Source organism: Acanthaster planci, linkage group LG12 (genome assembly GCF_054643075.1).
Source record: "Acanthaster planci isolate LZ-2023a linkage group LG12, COTS_SCS, whole genome shotgun sequence".
In the NCBI taxonomy this organism is placed as follows: Eukaryota; Metazoa; Echinodermata; class Asteroidea; order Valvatida; family Acanthasteridae; genus Acanthaster; species Acanthaster planci.
In genome coordinates, this window is record NC_141788.1 from 5,912,361 (window position 1) to 5,926,465 (window position 14,105).

General features: G+C 42.0%; 2 protein-coding genes across 5 annotated transcripts in view; one reads left to right on the forward strand and one right to left on the reverse strand.

The window, feature by feature from the left end:
• dohh (deoxyhypusine hydroxylase) lies at positions 1-4,097 on the forward strand. The gene is made up of 4 exons (XM_022244513.2): positions 1-449; positions 1,132-1,208; positions 1,617-1,869; positions 2,419-4,097. Exons 1-4 carry the CDS (start codon positions 173-175, stop codon positions 2,754-2,756), a joined length of 945 nt encoding a protein of 314 aa, XP_022100205.1. The 5' UTR covers positions 1-172; the 3' UTR covers positions 2,757-4,097.
• The window catches only part of LOC110984365 (choline transporter-like protein 1), a 23,783-nt gene continuing 13,764 nt past the window's right edge, over positions 4,087-14,105 (reverse strand). For 2 of the 4 annotated variants that reach the window (XM_087144002.1, XM_022244503.2), the window contains exons 13-18: positions 13,688-13,725; positions 13,189-13,317; positions 12,608-12,628; positions 10,169-10,261; positions 9,268-9,363; positions 4,087-8,751 (exon numbers count right to left, since the gene is read on the reverse strand). In XM_087144002.1, coding sequence (XP_087000128.1) covers positions 8,440-8,751; positions 9,268-9,363; positions 10,169-10,261; positions 12,608-12,628; positions 13,189-13,317; positions 13,688-13,725 — 689 coding nt within the window. In that variant the 3' untranslated portion in view covers positions 4,087-8,439. Of the gene's footprint in view, positions 8,752-9,267; positions 9,364-10,168; positions 10,262-11,199; positions 11,293-12,607; positions 12,629-13,188; positions 13,318-13,687; positions 13,726-14,105 lie in introns of all 4 variants that reach the window. The other 2 variants (XM_087144004.1, XM_087144003.1) reach the window with 2 other exon arrangements.

Sequence of the window (14,105 nt, forward strand, 5' to 3'; positions counted from 1 at the left end):
GTGACTAATTTATTATGAGGCTGGCTGCAAACTATGCATTTTATTAGACGTTTACGCATGTACACGGTGCAAGTTGGGCAGACACTTTCTACGGCGTAGTTTTGCTCAAATTTTCTGCGAAGTATTTCCACCTTCACCATCTAGACTTTCTTTGACTTCAAATACTGTCATCATGCCCGAGGATACTGGTAAGATCGAGCGAATAGGGGCCATTCTAGTGGACCCAGCCCGACCGCTTCCGGAGAGATTCCGTGCCCTGTTCACGTTGCGCAACCTCGGAGGCCCTGCTGCCTTAGCGTGCATCGGGCGGTGCTTTGCCGATGACTCGGCCCTGTTGAAACACGAATGTGCCTACTGCTTGGGCCAGATGCAGGATGAAGGGGCTATTTCGATGCTGGTCGATGTGCTTGAAGATGTCAACCAGGAGCCAATCGTGAGACACGAAGCAGGTGAGAATTGTTTCACCGTGTAAACAATTAAATATAGGCTAATTCATACTTATAGAAGTCTAAGTCACACTACTCCATCATACTTCGTGTGACTTAGAGAAGACGAGGTTTACATAGCGTTGTAACGCTGTGGCATTTTGGAATCAAATTTTTGTGGTGAAATGGTTCACAGATGTAAGAAAGCTAGTAAATCAAATTTTCCCCTGTCAGATCACCTGCTTAATGTATTGATCGATCTACCTCCTAAAGAGCAGGATACCAAGTTTCAGAGCATTTACTAGATGGAGTATTTTTTTTAAAAAAAAGGAGATTTTTGCTCACCAATTTTTCACTTCCACCTGTTGACTGTTGCTTCGTTCATGCTGTTTGTGTTTATCAGACTGTGCATGCGTTGAACCCACCAATGATGCTCCGCATCTTGGCTCGACTATTTTCGGTGGCGGGGGATAACATCTTGTGTTGTATAGAAAATTTGTCCCAGCTATACATACATGGCACAGCACGTCACGTGTCTTGCCCAGGCCCGATGTGTGTTTCAAGTCACAGCAGCAGCCAGGACGGTCCCACATCTGTTTATGGAACTCTTACCAAAGCTTTTCATTCTAGTTGTGAATGGAAAATGAATTTCACCAAAATAAAAAAATTGAATTTACTAAATGTTACACTGAAATCTGATTTTCAGGAGAAGCCTTGGGAGCCATCGGTTCACCACAGATCCTGAACATTTTGAAGAAATATGAGCATGATCCCATCACAGAGGTAAAGAATCCTTGCTTGTGGTCTTAATTTTTTTTCTGTAAAATCATCCCTTGATATTGTCTTTTAATTGTGTCACACTTTATGACTGTAAAAGTTTCTGTACTTTCCACGTTCTTATTGTTTGACCAAATGGTTAGCAATAAACTTAACTGTACCTCCGTATAATGCAAAAGAAGTTGCACAAAGGACTGATTTGATTATAACCCTCTCACAAAAGTTCACTTAGAGGTTCGGGAGAAGCCCTGCAGAGTTAGGGAAGGCAGAGCAGGGCCACTGTTAATTCATAAAAGACTTGTTGCCCTGTGAAAATGTTTCCCGCATAGTGGAGGATTTTGGAAAATTCAGGAAGAGTCCTTACAAAATGCCGAGGGAGTTGAGGTTACCGGAACCTTTTTCTGAACAACCAAGATTGCAGAGACATGCCAGCTAGCCATCCAGAGGATAGAGTGGCTGCAGAGCGAGCAGCGAGCGCAGGAGGAGGGCCAAATCTCGGACAACCCCTTCAAGTCAGTAGATCCAGCACCCCCATCCCTCCCAGGGTCCCTTGAGGAGCTGCAGGAGAGTTTGCTGGACGAGGATGTGCCGCTGTTTGACCGCTATCGAGCCATGTTTGCACTTAGGAACAGGAATGATGAACCAGCTGTGCGGGTGTTAGCACAGGGTAAGGATCTGTGGGCGCCGTAAGACAGTGTTCGAATGACTCGGCTGCTGCCTTTAACTAGTGGCTTCCGTAGACCGTGTGTGTTTCCGAGTTGTTGCCGAGTATATCAGACACAGGCTAATAATTTGTTTGAAATCAAGTTCGGGGATGGCACAGGGATCACACTGACAAATGCCTTTAAACTGATGATGACGTTTAGTCATTTTTGGGGACTCGTCTTGGAGGATGAGTTCAAGTAGCCAAGTCTTGTGTCGTCTCCTGTTCACTGTCACATTGTTGGCCTAAAAAAATGAAATTTGGTACTTGTGTTCAAAACTAATTCCTAGTGTCTACCTTGTGATATCAGGTATGAAATTTATCATTTTTTTAAAAACACTGATTGAAAGATCTTCCAAGTTGAGGTTTTTCCTCATCATTACTTGTACTTACCCTCTTTATCTAATATCACGACTTCAGCAATAACATCCATTTTGTTTCTATCTTTTGCTTTCTTCCCTACCTCTCCCTTGGCTGACTTGAGTTTTGTATTCCTTACCCCCTCATGACTAGGTCTTCAGTGCAAGAGTGCTCTCTTCAGGCACGAGGTGGCCTACGTCCTGGGTCAGATGCAGCATGGCGCCTGCATCCCGCAGCTCCTGGAGACGCTGGCCAAGCTGGAAGAGAGCCCCATGGTGCGGCACGAGTGCGCCGAGGCGCTGGGCTCCATCGCCCAGGAGGGATGCCTGGACCAGCTGAGGGGTTACCTGGGGGACCGGGAGAGGGTGGTGCGGGAGAGCTGTGTGGTGGCGCTGGACATGGGCGAGCACGAGGCCAGCGGGGAGTTCCAGTACTGCGACGGGCTCGTCAGGGCGGAGTCTAGCACGGCACAGCAGCCGTCCTCATTGTGAGCTGATGTTGGCTCATGGGTTTGTGGACGAACACAAGACCAAGGGGGAACTCCAGAATTGTGACAGACTCATGGGGATGTCAAGCGTGGCACAGCAAACTGACGTTGCCTGCAGCCCTGAAACCTCTACTTCACCTACAAAGCACCAGGCTGACAAGCAGAGAAGGCCAAGTTACCCATAGACTTTTTTGTGACGGCCTCACAGAAAATCTACACTCAAACTACGGCGCAGTTCCTTTTATCCTGTGACAGGGGTAAATGTAAAAGAACACACTAGCACCGATGCTTTTGCTTTAGCCTCTGATGGCCCGTATACTATAAAAGATGAAGATGGGTGTTGCGTGGTTTGGAAGATTTTGTAGGATTTCACAGGATTGGGGAAGGTAGAGCCGCCTGGGTAGGGGAGGGGAAGGCCTTGGCCCTTTGTCGCTGCCAATGCAGCTTTCATTACTCTCCAGGATGGTGACCTGGTTTACCATCATGGGTCATGAGGGATGCCAGATTGGATTTTTCCTCGAGGATGAACAGATGTGATGTTGCATGCGTAGAGAACTGTATAATCAGTTCAACTGCATGTTTCCAGAAAACCAAGTACACGTAACTAACCAGATTTGCATCAGTCCAAATGGGGATTAAGTCTGATGCATGCTTTGTGCAAAATTGAAGCAATTTATTTTGATGTTAACATAAACTTAACTACTGTCTACTTTTCCAGACTCTCTTGCATGGCTCACTTTTAGGTAAAGTTACATGAATGCGTACATGAAATCAGTATTATGTTGAGTTGTGAGCATGTCACATTGTTTCCCTTAGCATGGCTTGCATGTACAATAAGCCTATGTAATGTTTGACGTCACACTGTTTACATGTGCGATTTTCCATGAAACCAGTGGGGGCCCATGGACCACTGAGCATAAAGCACGCGTGCAAAGTGTGGTGTCATCAGTACAGAGTACCAAAGTGAATACGTCACATGGACAATTAGATGTGGAAAGGCATTAGCGCGAGAAACAGCGCGTGAACCAACAGGCGCGGTTACTCCATTCGTTTGCACTACACTTCTGGTTCAAAATGACATCAAACTTCGGTATTCTATATCGAGATCAGCATTGATAGACCTGTGTATTGACGCCACATTTAGTTGATGTGTGCTTTCCAATGGTGCTCAGTGGACAGCGGGTCCCCACTGGCTCCATAGGAAAGAACGCATGTAAACAGAAAGTGACGTTAGTACATAGGTCTATTATTGAGATGATTTTGACACTCTTTTTATCAGGTAAAAAGATTTTAACTAGAAGCAAAAACAGAGAATGAAACAAGAAACTGATCAATTCTCGCTTGATTTGGTACTTCCTGAAGTCTCACTTTATTTTATTCTAACTGCATGATCAAAAACAAAAGCACAACATAAACTACAAAGCGACGATGCAAAAAATTATATCTACAATATCACTTCAAAATATACAGTTGTAGAAAGCAGAAGTAAAAAAGGAAGGTCATCTTTAAGAAAGAATAAGTCCTTTCACAATTCATTTCATCTTGTATGTATTTGAGATAATTCACAGACAAAATATCACTCATTTCTTTGATGTTCTATAGATTGTCCTCGGTAAAGATGTTCTTTTTAAAGTTCACATGAACTAAAATGTAACACATCCACTTAGTGGGCACACAACCCTTTGGGTTAATAAGGAAATGAATACACCCTCACCCTGTCCTCCATGGGTTGCAACAACCACCTTTAATATTATGTAAGAAGTTCTTAGGAAAATTATAGTCGAACTGAACAGCTGATTTTTATAGTGGCAATTCAGGGGCACTTTTTTGAAACAAAATTGGTAAGAGTTCCTCTTAAATCTCCTTTTGTTGTAACAATAACAGCCAGTCCAAAATTTCTACAACACATAGACGTGTCATTTGACTGAGTTTGACTGACAGGACAAATTGGATTGCATCTTTGCACAGGAGGGTTAATACAGAGTCATCATTTTAGTAATACTTTTTAAAATCATTATGTACTGACAAACTGCACAGGCAGAGGGCATTATATCGCCCAGTGATGATAATTCAAGGCAGTTTCTGAATGATGTCTGAATGGTATAACTTTAAAAGTCCCTGCCAAAGCGATCCAAACATCCTTTGTTTCTGGTACAAAAAAGGGAGTGTTGTTTGTAATCTTTTCTCATCACATCTCCAAAATGACTAGTCAACTAACAACAAAACTGAATACAGGTACATGCATTTCCAAGTTCATAAAAATGACAATTAGTTTAGTTATTGTGGGTGCTGGGAGACGATATTAGTTTAAAAATCCAATACTCTGTCCAATGATCACAAGTTTATTGTCAAAAGTGGAAAGAATATACTATTTAAAAATAAAAAGTTAGAAATAAAAGAAGTAAATAAGGGGACGAGCACTCAAAAAATCTAACAAAGTTTTCATACAACAGCAAAAGCAAAATGATTTGAAAGGGAACCTTGAATTTATTATCCATTACATCATAAAAGGCAAGAAAATTTGTCACCGCAAATACTGACATGAAAGAGAAAAATCGAGTTGAAATCCCATGTACAGTAGGTAATACAGTTATAAATGGCTGGAATACTGCTGTGTCCCAAAGTTCTGGCTATGGCTAGCAGCAACACACCTGGCTATGGGAAGTGGCTGCAGCCACTGAGCCACTGGCTCTCATGGATGCATGTACGATTCCAAGCCATAACTTTCAACCCAACATCCACTACATCACTACAGTACACGCAACCCTCCTTATTGGTTCACAGTCCAAGCAGGATAGGAACGGCAGAAAGTGTTGTGTGACCTCACCACGAGATCCTAAAATGAAAGACAAATGATGCATATGCACTGTTGACATAAAAAAAGTTACACTTCCTGTGCCCTGACCTACTCTATTTTGGCAGGGTTCCCGACCTAAAGGACAACTAAATTCCATGACTTTTCCATGAATTTCCCATAAAGTATGAAAATCCATGACTCAATACCGCAATTTCTTGGACTCTTTGGACTTTTAAAGTTGCAAACAAAATCACGAATTTTTGCACTAATTTCTGATAACAGAAATCCCACAGTGTTTGAAAAATTTCATGACTTGTGCACGACTTTAGTCATTTTTACGCAAATTCCATGACTTTTCCAGGCCTGGAAAATGAAAAAAAATTTCCATGACTTTTCCAGGCCGCAGGAACCCTGTTTTGATGGCGTGACCCAATTTTTTTTGGGGGGGGGGCAGGGGGTTGTGCAACAAGTACCCTTTCACCCTCAAACATTCTACACAAGTGAATGAGCATTGTCAATGAATATGAGTTTAAATCCTGAGCAGGTTACAGTTAAAACGTTGTTCATTTCACTTGAACCAAATGCTACCTGACCCATCTGGCTGTTATCTTTTAACCCATTAACACTTAGCTGCACACCCACACCTGTTTTACATACAAAGTGTGGACATTCCCTTGTTCTCCTGTAGATGTTCCTTTTTTTCCTACTAGGATAACTCCGAGCTGGATTTTTGATGATGAGTGTTGCTCTTCATTTGCCACAAATAACCTTGACCCCAAGATGCCTCTGAAACTGTTTTTCAGAGAGGGGAAAATATTGTGTGGACGTGTGCGAGTCCACACCATGCCACCATAACCTACATGATGTGGACTTCCTTTGTGCAGAGGTCCACACTATGTATGCCACGCCTGCACACTGAATCAGAAAAAAAGGGCCAAAAAATTCCTCCTGACCTAAATCTGTTTCCCGATGTACTTTAATACAAAGCAGAAGTGGTTTTTTATTGGGAGGGGGGCTTAGCAAGCCTATGGCACAGAGTATTTGCAGATGACTTTCGTGTGAATGAACACAAACGGACACCATCTTTGCATGGGAACTGGCACACGGTGTCTTACACTCTCTGTATTACTTCTAGGATGGGGGCCCTCATACATCAAGGGCACAGGTTATGTCCACTGCCTCGCATGACAAATCTGCCAGACTACATAAATCCAGGGCCTACGATCAACACAAAGGTATCCTCAATGTAAAACAGAAGCAGCACAAACAAAACAAAATCACATGCACACAATCAACTTAAACTCCTGACCAAAAAAAGATATACACAACACTATAACCTGAGAAAAAATTCTTTTCCCGCAACCTTCTCTAAAATCACTTTTATGCTACCCAGAATTCAGAATGACTTATCATGAGAGAATGACATCATAATACTAAATCTTCAAATAATACCTGCACTTTCATGCATTTCAGCAGATACGTACCAGTACATGCAATACATGTACATCTATACTACAGACAAGAGATAGCAATTGCTCAAGCACACGAGGACAAGACTCAAACAGCACCTGGTAATCCAGTGTAACCGGTAGTTTTTTTTCTTGTTTTCTTTTTTTTTTTATAAAGCACAAAAACTTGTGCAACAATTATCGGTTTCCAGAGAGAAAAATTTTTCATTGATGGGCAAATTGTACCATGACGGCCCACACAAGATGCAATGTTGTACACTTCTTATGTCATACCAAGGGCTCTTACTTACATGTATGTGACCTTTCGAGGCAGAAAATACCAGCACCACCACAACTGTTGTTGCTAAGGCACAGCAATAAATGTAAGCTCCCACAATTTCATCATTAAATTATTAACAGTTAATTCATAGATTCATGATAATAGTGTATACATCTCACTACATGATACAAGGTAAAATGTCCACATTAGAAGAATAAGTAGATTACATGCATGATTACTATATGCTCCTGACTGTCAACACGTTGGAATGACACCAGAATGGCTGGGGAAAAAAAGGGGTGGAGCAATAAGATTGGAAAGTGGGAGGGGGTCAAGCTGGATGTATCCCGATTCCCCTCCCATATTAAGCCAAAAAGACTAATATAACCATTAAGAAATTTATATTTCCAACAGTAACACAGTAACATGCATAATGCACTGTCATTTGCTAACACAATATTACCCTACAACAAAACCATCATTCCCTCCTAGAGTTGCCACCATACTGATTGGCAGAACCACAACAGTTTACAAAAGTGGATTTCCTTTCCTTAGAGGGGTACTGCTGATCCCCCTGAAAGTACCTCCACAAAGCAACTACCTCTGAATCACCTCCTTAAAGCACTACTCTGAACATCTACATGCAATCTAAAGAAATCAAGAACACTGACTGAGCAGCTCCACAACCAAAACTTTTCGCCACTTCTAAACACCAATGACATTTTGGCAAGCACAATCCCTTGATCCTTTCCGAATCCACTGCAGACAATAATCCCCAGCCCAAAAATTCCAGTTTCTCATATTTCTCACAGAGATTCAATCTCACAATTCCAAAATGGATAATTTCCCAAATCCATGAAATAAAACAATAAAATCTCCAAAGTCCTCACCAAAAAACCCAAAAAAATCCCAAAGTTGAAGAACAACAGGAACAACCTTTCTTCCCCAAATACATTCAAGCAACAATGATGTTCAACATGGTTTGGTTACCCAAGGCTTTCAGATTCAAGTGAATATGGACTGTAAGGTGACCCACACTTGACCTCTTCACATGTACACCCTCCCATCCTGATGATCGACATTTTGAACTGTCCAGTGTGCAATATACCACTTGCAACCCTCTCTGCCCCTCTCGATGTTACCTCCCCGCATCTTGTGCTATCTACTGCTCGTCTTTCGGTGTTTCATTCTTCTCGTCTGCTCCTTCTTTCTCCTCCCCGTCCCTCAGTGGGGCCGTCTCCTCTGCTCCCTCTTTCTCCTCCCCGTCCCTCAGCGGGGCCGTCTCCTCTGCTCCTTCCTTCACCTCCCCGGATGCAGGCGGGGAGGACCTCTCTTCATCCTCTTCCTCTTTCAGGGCGACATGGGCAGGTGTGGCTGCGTCGGGTGCATCCTCCCCGGGCACGGCCTGCAGCTTGCCCTTCCTCTTCTTCTTCTTGAGGTTGGCCAGGGCCTCACTGCTGTTGCTGACAAAGGCCTGGGCAGAAGAAGAACATGAAGAATAAAACTAGAGCCTTCTGTCAGCAACTGCTCAGTGTACCATTTGATTTTGACTGCCCGGCCTGTGGCAGTGGTGTAGGCTGGGGGGGGGGAGAGAGGAGGAAGGAAACTGTTCCCTGTTCCCTCTTGTCCCCGCCCCCTCTTGCTCCCCACTGACAAGAACCTGGCTACATCACTGGCCTGTAGCAGTACTTTGCCTGCATACTTAAGCTAGAAACTAAGCTGTAATTTCTTCTCTACAGCTACTAGCAAAACTGTCAACTACAACGCAAAACCTTGCACTTATGGGTGACTTAACAAATGCCTAAAGCCTGAAAACACATTGAAAACAAACCACTGCTGCTTAGCCACGTTCACTCTTAAATGAGAGAATGTGAGAAGGATTGGCAAGTTACAAGAACAAGATTTAGCAGTATCACATGTGTATTAGGGTTTATCTGAATCAACTGGCTGTGGCTGGGAGCAGTACATCAGCCTATCGGAAGTCACTCACCATGAGATCGGGATCCATGAAGTAGGGCTTCTCGGGTGATCCATCATTGACCCTCACATCCTCGCAGAAGCACAACAGCAGCGTGTCCACGGCCATCTGTGGCAACAAGCATTGCACAACTGTATCACTTGAAGAAAAGATCCAGCGCTACCTCTGCATGATTAGTTTTAATACACTGTGTAATGGATTGGTGCATTTTGATGACTTCTTGTAATTGACTGTGGAGGAGCACCGGGTTCTTCTCGGTATTTCTTCATAAATGTAGTCTGCACAATGCACTTATTTCCACGTCCTACGTCCAGGTAAAAACACTCAGAAATTACCACTAGTATCACATTTCGTGATGAACAGAGAGTATATTTTCTTTAACGCAAAATCTTTATAACAATTTAACCTTACCTGAATCATCAGAATTTACAGTAGTTTCAAAAATATAATATCAAATTTTTCAGTTTTAAATCGTGTAAGAGGACCAGGGATGACAAGGGTTCTGGTTGTCATGGAAGAGGAACAAAAATAGTCAAAATCTTACCAATTTTGAAACCCAATGTAGGTCAGACTTGTCTCAGACATAAGGCCTCATTACAGTCTTCTTCACAGAAGAAGTTGGCACATTTTATAAAGCTTTCCCATTTATTTTTTTTTAATGTAATCAGCTGATGAAAATCTTTAATATTTGCAAAAGTTGTAATCCTCATTTTTCAACAGTATTACAAGGCCCCTCAAGTTTCAAACCAATAAACTCATTTTTCAATTTGATTTTTAAGACGTCTATTGTCACCCCCCCCAAAAAAACAAAGCTTATCATGGATGAACAAAGCCCTTCATAATTAGATATTCATAGCCCCCCCGCATCCATATTTGCATTTGTCAATCATATCTTTGGCTCCGCCCGCCTTACCTCATACACACTCAGGAAACAGGAGGCCGTAAAGTAGGCAAAAACACATCCAATAAACAGAGACACTGCGTAGAAGATCAGAGTCTCATTGGTCTACACAGGGTGGGGGAGACGGGGGCGAATGGGGTGGGGGATGAGGTCGGGATACAAAAGTAACAGGAGGGCAAATTTAAGAGAGTAATTGAATTAGATCAGATGGCCCTCCCAAAACAACCGACATTTGTTTTGGGAAGGCCAAAATGCCAACTGTCCACAGCTTGTGACGACAGACACATCAGAAGTAAAAATGTGAAGTCCGTGAAAATGGGTAACAATATAAAGCAACATTGAAGAGACAGCAGTAAGCTCGTTAAGACCTAAGACCAGTATTTTCTGTCAAGTTTCCCAGCTGTAGACTGGCTGGCTAGCATGAGCGGCATCTTGGGACACAAATGGAACAGGAAAATGCACGTTTCTTTATACAAAAATGCAACTTGGATCTTTTTCTCTGTCTTAAATGACAGCACCAAGAGAGCATCGCAAGTCGCCATGCAGATGCCATGCCAAAGGCTGTTCTCAGAGTTTCCACAATTCTGTCAAGCTTCATTTCCTGAGCATCTCCTGATGTGTCGTCAATGCATCTGAGGACAGTTTGGGGCAGAAGGCATCAAGGGCAGAAGGGTACGACAGCACTTCCCGCATACACATGTTGCAGTCACACAAGTAGTCAAAGTGATTCAAACTAGTCTCAATGATACAACAAAAATGTATCTAATTTATTCCATTTTACCCCACTTTTTCTTCTTTTTTCTTAAACGATCTGTTTTAACTTCTCAAATGGAACTAAATCATAAAAACAGTGAACACAGCATTTGTTCTGTAAATTTTTATGAGGAAATCCTTGTCAATATGACTTTAGAAAGCATGGAAAAATTTTGAGCTTCCTCATAAGAATGGAAAGTGGAGACCATCTCGGGCAATATGTATGCTAAGTACTGCAGAACATTCAGACCAATGACGCCTCTGCAGAGCACCCTCGTGAGAGGCCATACCTCGTAGATTGACATGAATGCACTGGCCACCAGGTAGGCGAATATGCAGGCCACAAATATGGGCACGGCATAGAAATTCAGCGCTGGCATGGTCTGCCATGGGCATCCGGGCAGCGAGGCAAGACAGGGCGGCGTCGTGAAAAGAATCAGACATTTCAGTGAGCATGGTGCCACGAGCAGCCACGTGTCATACAATACACAGTCCAACGAGCAAACGAAAGAGGAACAGTTTGGAATGAGAAAGAAAAAAAACAAACAAAAACATAGAATGAACATAACATGATGATGATGGTTTTTAATGCATCTGACGTAAGTTCTTTAACACTTACACTTCATGAGGCCTAAAATATGCAGTCAGTCCCTTCTGTATTCTGATGTCAAAGTTCAGAGGCAACAATTCTATAACCAAAATTTTCAGTGGCTCATTAAAAGGCATTATTGAAATGAATTTCATGCTCAAAACACACTTGGGGCAGAAATCCACGTGCAGTTCTTGTGTGAAAATAATGCACATCCTATTTAGGGTACTGCTATTGTAAGTGCACTTCTCCAAACTTTCCAGTAACTGAGAGTTGCTACTGGGGTCCTGGTTTAGGCAGTCACTCTCCTGCATTGCAGAAACCACATGGCAGGGCCCAGTTCAATGTGAAGTTGGCTCCAAATGATCTGCTCGCGGGCCCTCAATGATCAGCTTTCACTTGATGAGTTAACCCCACAAAAAATGTTTTCATATACACCATGTATCACTAAATGCACTGGTGAGATTGGGGGACCAAGAGAAATTAGTGTAACATTCAGTAGTGGGGTTGGAACTATGGCAACAGTATAATACTGTGACTTTTAAGACACAGGTTTTATCTCCAAAGTTGCTATGATGTGAATCTTGCATTACGATTATTCTACAATGGACTAAAAGTCGCAAATTTTGAGTGATTAGACCACTAAAAAAATCCAACATTCTGAAATCACGTGAATGTCATGAACAACGATAACCAATAAAAAAATTGAATTGACTAGCAAAAACAGGACACAAGCAGAAAACAAAAACACCCACAATTTGGGCAAGTTTTCTGCTGTAGCATTTGTACTACTCAACTTCTCGGTATCACTTCAAAAAATGAAGGTATTATGGGACCATCAGCCTTCATATGATAAGTTCCAAGAATTCATTAGTAAAAATCTTGTTGCATGGAGCCTTTATTAAAAGCACAAAACAAATGGGCGTCACTCTCTGCAAAACTAGACTTGTAAAGCAAGCATAAACAAGCTATATTTTGTTTCTTTCTTATTGTACCTAGTCTGTCTTTTTTATGTCCTCCAGAACAAAATGAAACAAAAACGTATCTTCATGCATTCAAGGCCCATGCATCATGATACCCAAACTCTAGCTTAACGTCATTACACTCACCGACAGACTGAAGGAACCAGTCTATTTGAACAAATATCGGAAAGGATCCAAGTGACAAATTTTTCAGAGGTTAAACCAAGTGAGCGTGACAATTCACATCATAAGTACAATGGAAATAACACATAGAAGAACAGTAAGAGAAAGAAGAATGCAGACAAATGAAGTAAAAAATGACATTAATATCATTAAACAGTAAAACAATACCTTGTTTTTAGAAGAAAAATAGTCAACGCATGGAAAAGACAAACTTCATTTATTCATTTTTAAAAACAGACTTCTGCCCTTGACAAGTATCCTTTCACCATTTTCTGAAGCAAATGTAATTTGGTAGTTATCTTGAAATGTCTGTCAACATTAATTTTTACCACCTTGACCTTTTAATCACTTGGTTTCACTGATGTTTGACTTCATATGTGTGCTTCAGAACATCTTTTGGTGACTTCAGTTCTGGCTTCTTCCATGTTTAATGGAATGCGAAAATTCCATTCTCACTTCAACACTTGGAGAAAATCCATGAGTTTTTCTTTGAAAATTTATGATGAATTTGGCATTCATTGACCTAAAAACCATCATCCACTCACCCCCATGATGGCGAGTCCGCACACAGCCGTGAGGGCAACGACGGCCAGCTTGCCCAGAAACAGCACAAAGTCCCCCACGCAGTTGATGGCTGCCACACGCAGTGCATTGGACAGCAGAATGATGAAGGCCTGAAAACGTACAGATGCCGTGTCCAGACTAACAGTTTCATATGATCAACTTGTTTGCATGTGGCTACAAATCCCAGAAGTGTCTACGGGAAAGGCACTTTAATAGTTGCTAGCCAGTGCTTTCCATTGGCATGTGTGTTATCTTTTCAGCCATAACCAGGAAATTTGAACCCTCAGAAAATTAACAAACTTTTTTAATGGTTTCTGTACTGTATATCAAAGATGAAATCTTGGACTACATTTTAAGCAGGCTTCAAAGCAAACAGTGTCCAATCAAGGGTGCCATGTACCCCTTCAGTGTCCCACACCACAGCACTCGAAAAATGGTTTTGGCCACAGTGAAATGTTCCACTTGAGATGTTTTTTTTACCTTTCTCGCTGAGCTGCAGAACCCGCCACCCTCAATGGCTGCAAAAGTGCACAGAGAATAAACACACTCAAGAATGACCCTTTTGAGAGTTGGAACGGGTGCAGTCTGGCAGAATAGATATCCTGATTGTAAAAACCTTCATTAAAAATCTCTCACCTGCTAAACCTAAAACTAATCAATCAACTTAAACTGGATATTTTTCATCACCTTTATGTGAGATCTCAGTTTATTTATGTGTAACAACCAAAAGTGTCCCACCTGGCACATATCAACAGTTTTGTCTGCCCAATGCAACATGGAGTTCTTGTTCTGTTTAAGAACACAGTACGGCAATGAAGACACTAGAAGATTAATAGCTGATTGGGGAATGCTTTTGGAACACAGAAATTAATGCTTTTATCATCTGCATCTTTTCTTT

Bases quoted from the DNA above. Each gene is read 5' to 3' on its own strand.
- dohh (XM_022244513.2), top strand. From the start codon at position 173: ATGCCCGAGGATACTGGTAAGATCGAGCGAATAGGGGCCATTCTAGTG. The intron at 1,209-1,616 runs GTAAAGAATCCT...TGAACAACCAAG, and splicing joins AGCATGATCCCATCACAGAG to ATTGCAGAGACATGCCAGCT. The intron at 1,870-2,418 runs GTAAGGATCTGT...CCTCATGACTAG, and splicing joins TGTGCGGGTGTTAGCACAGG to GTCTTCAGTGCAAGAGTGCT.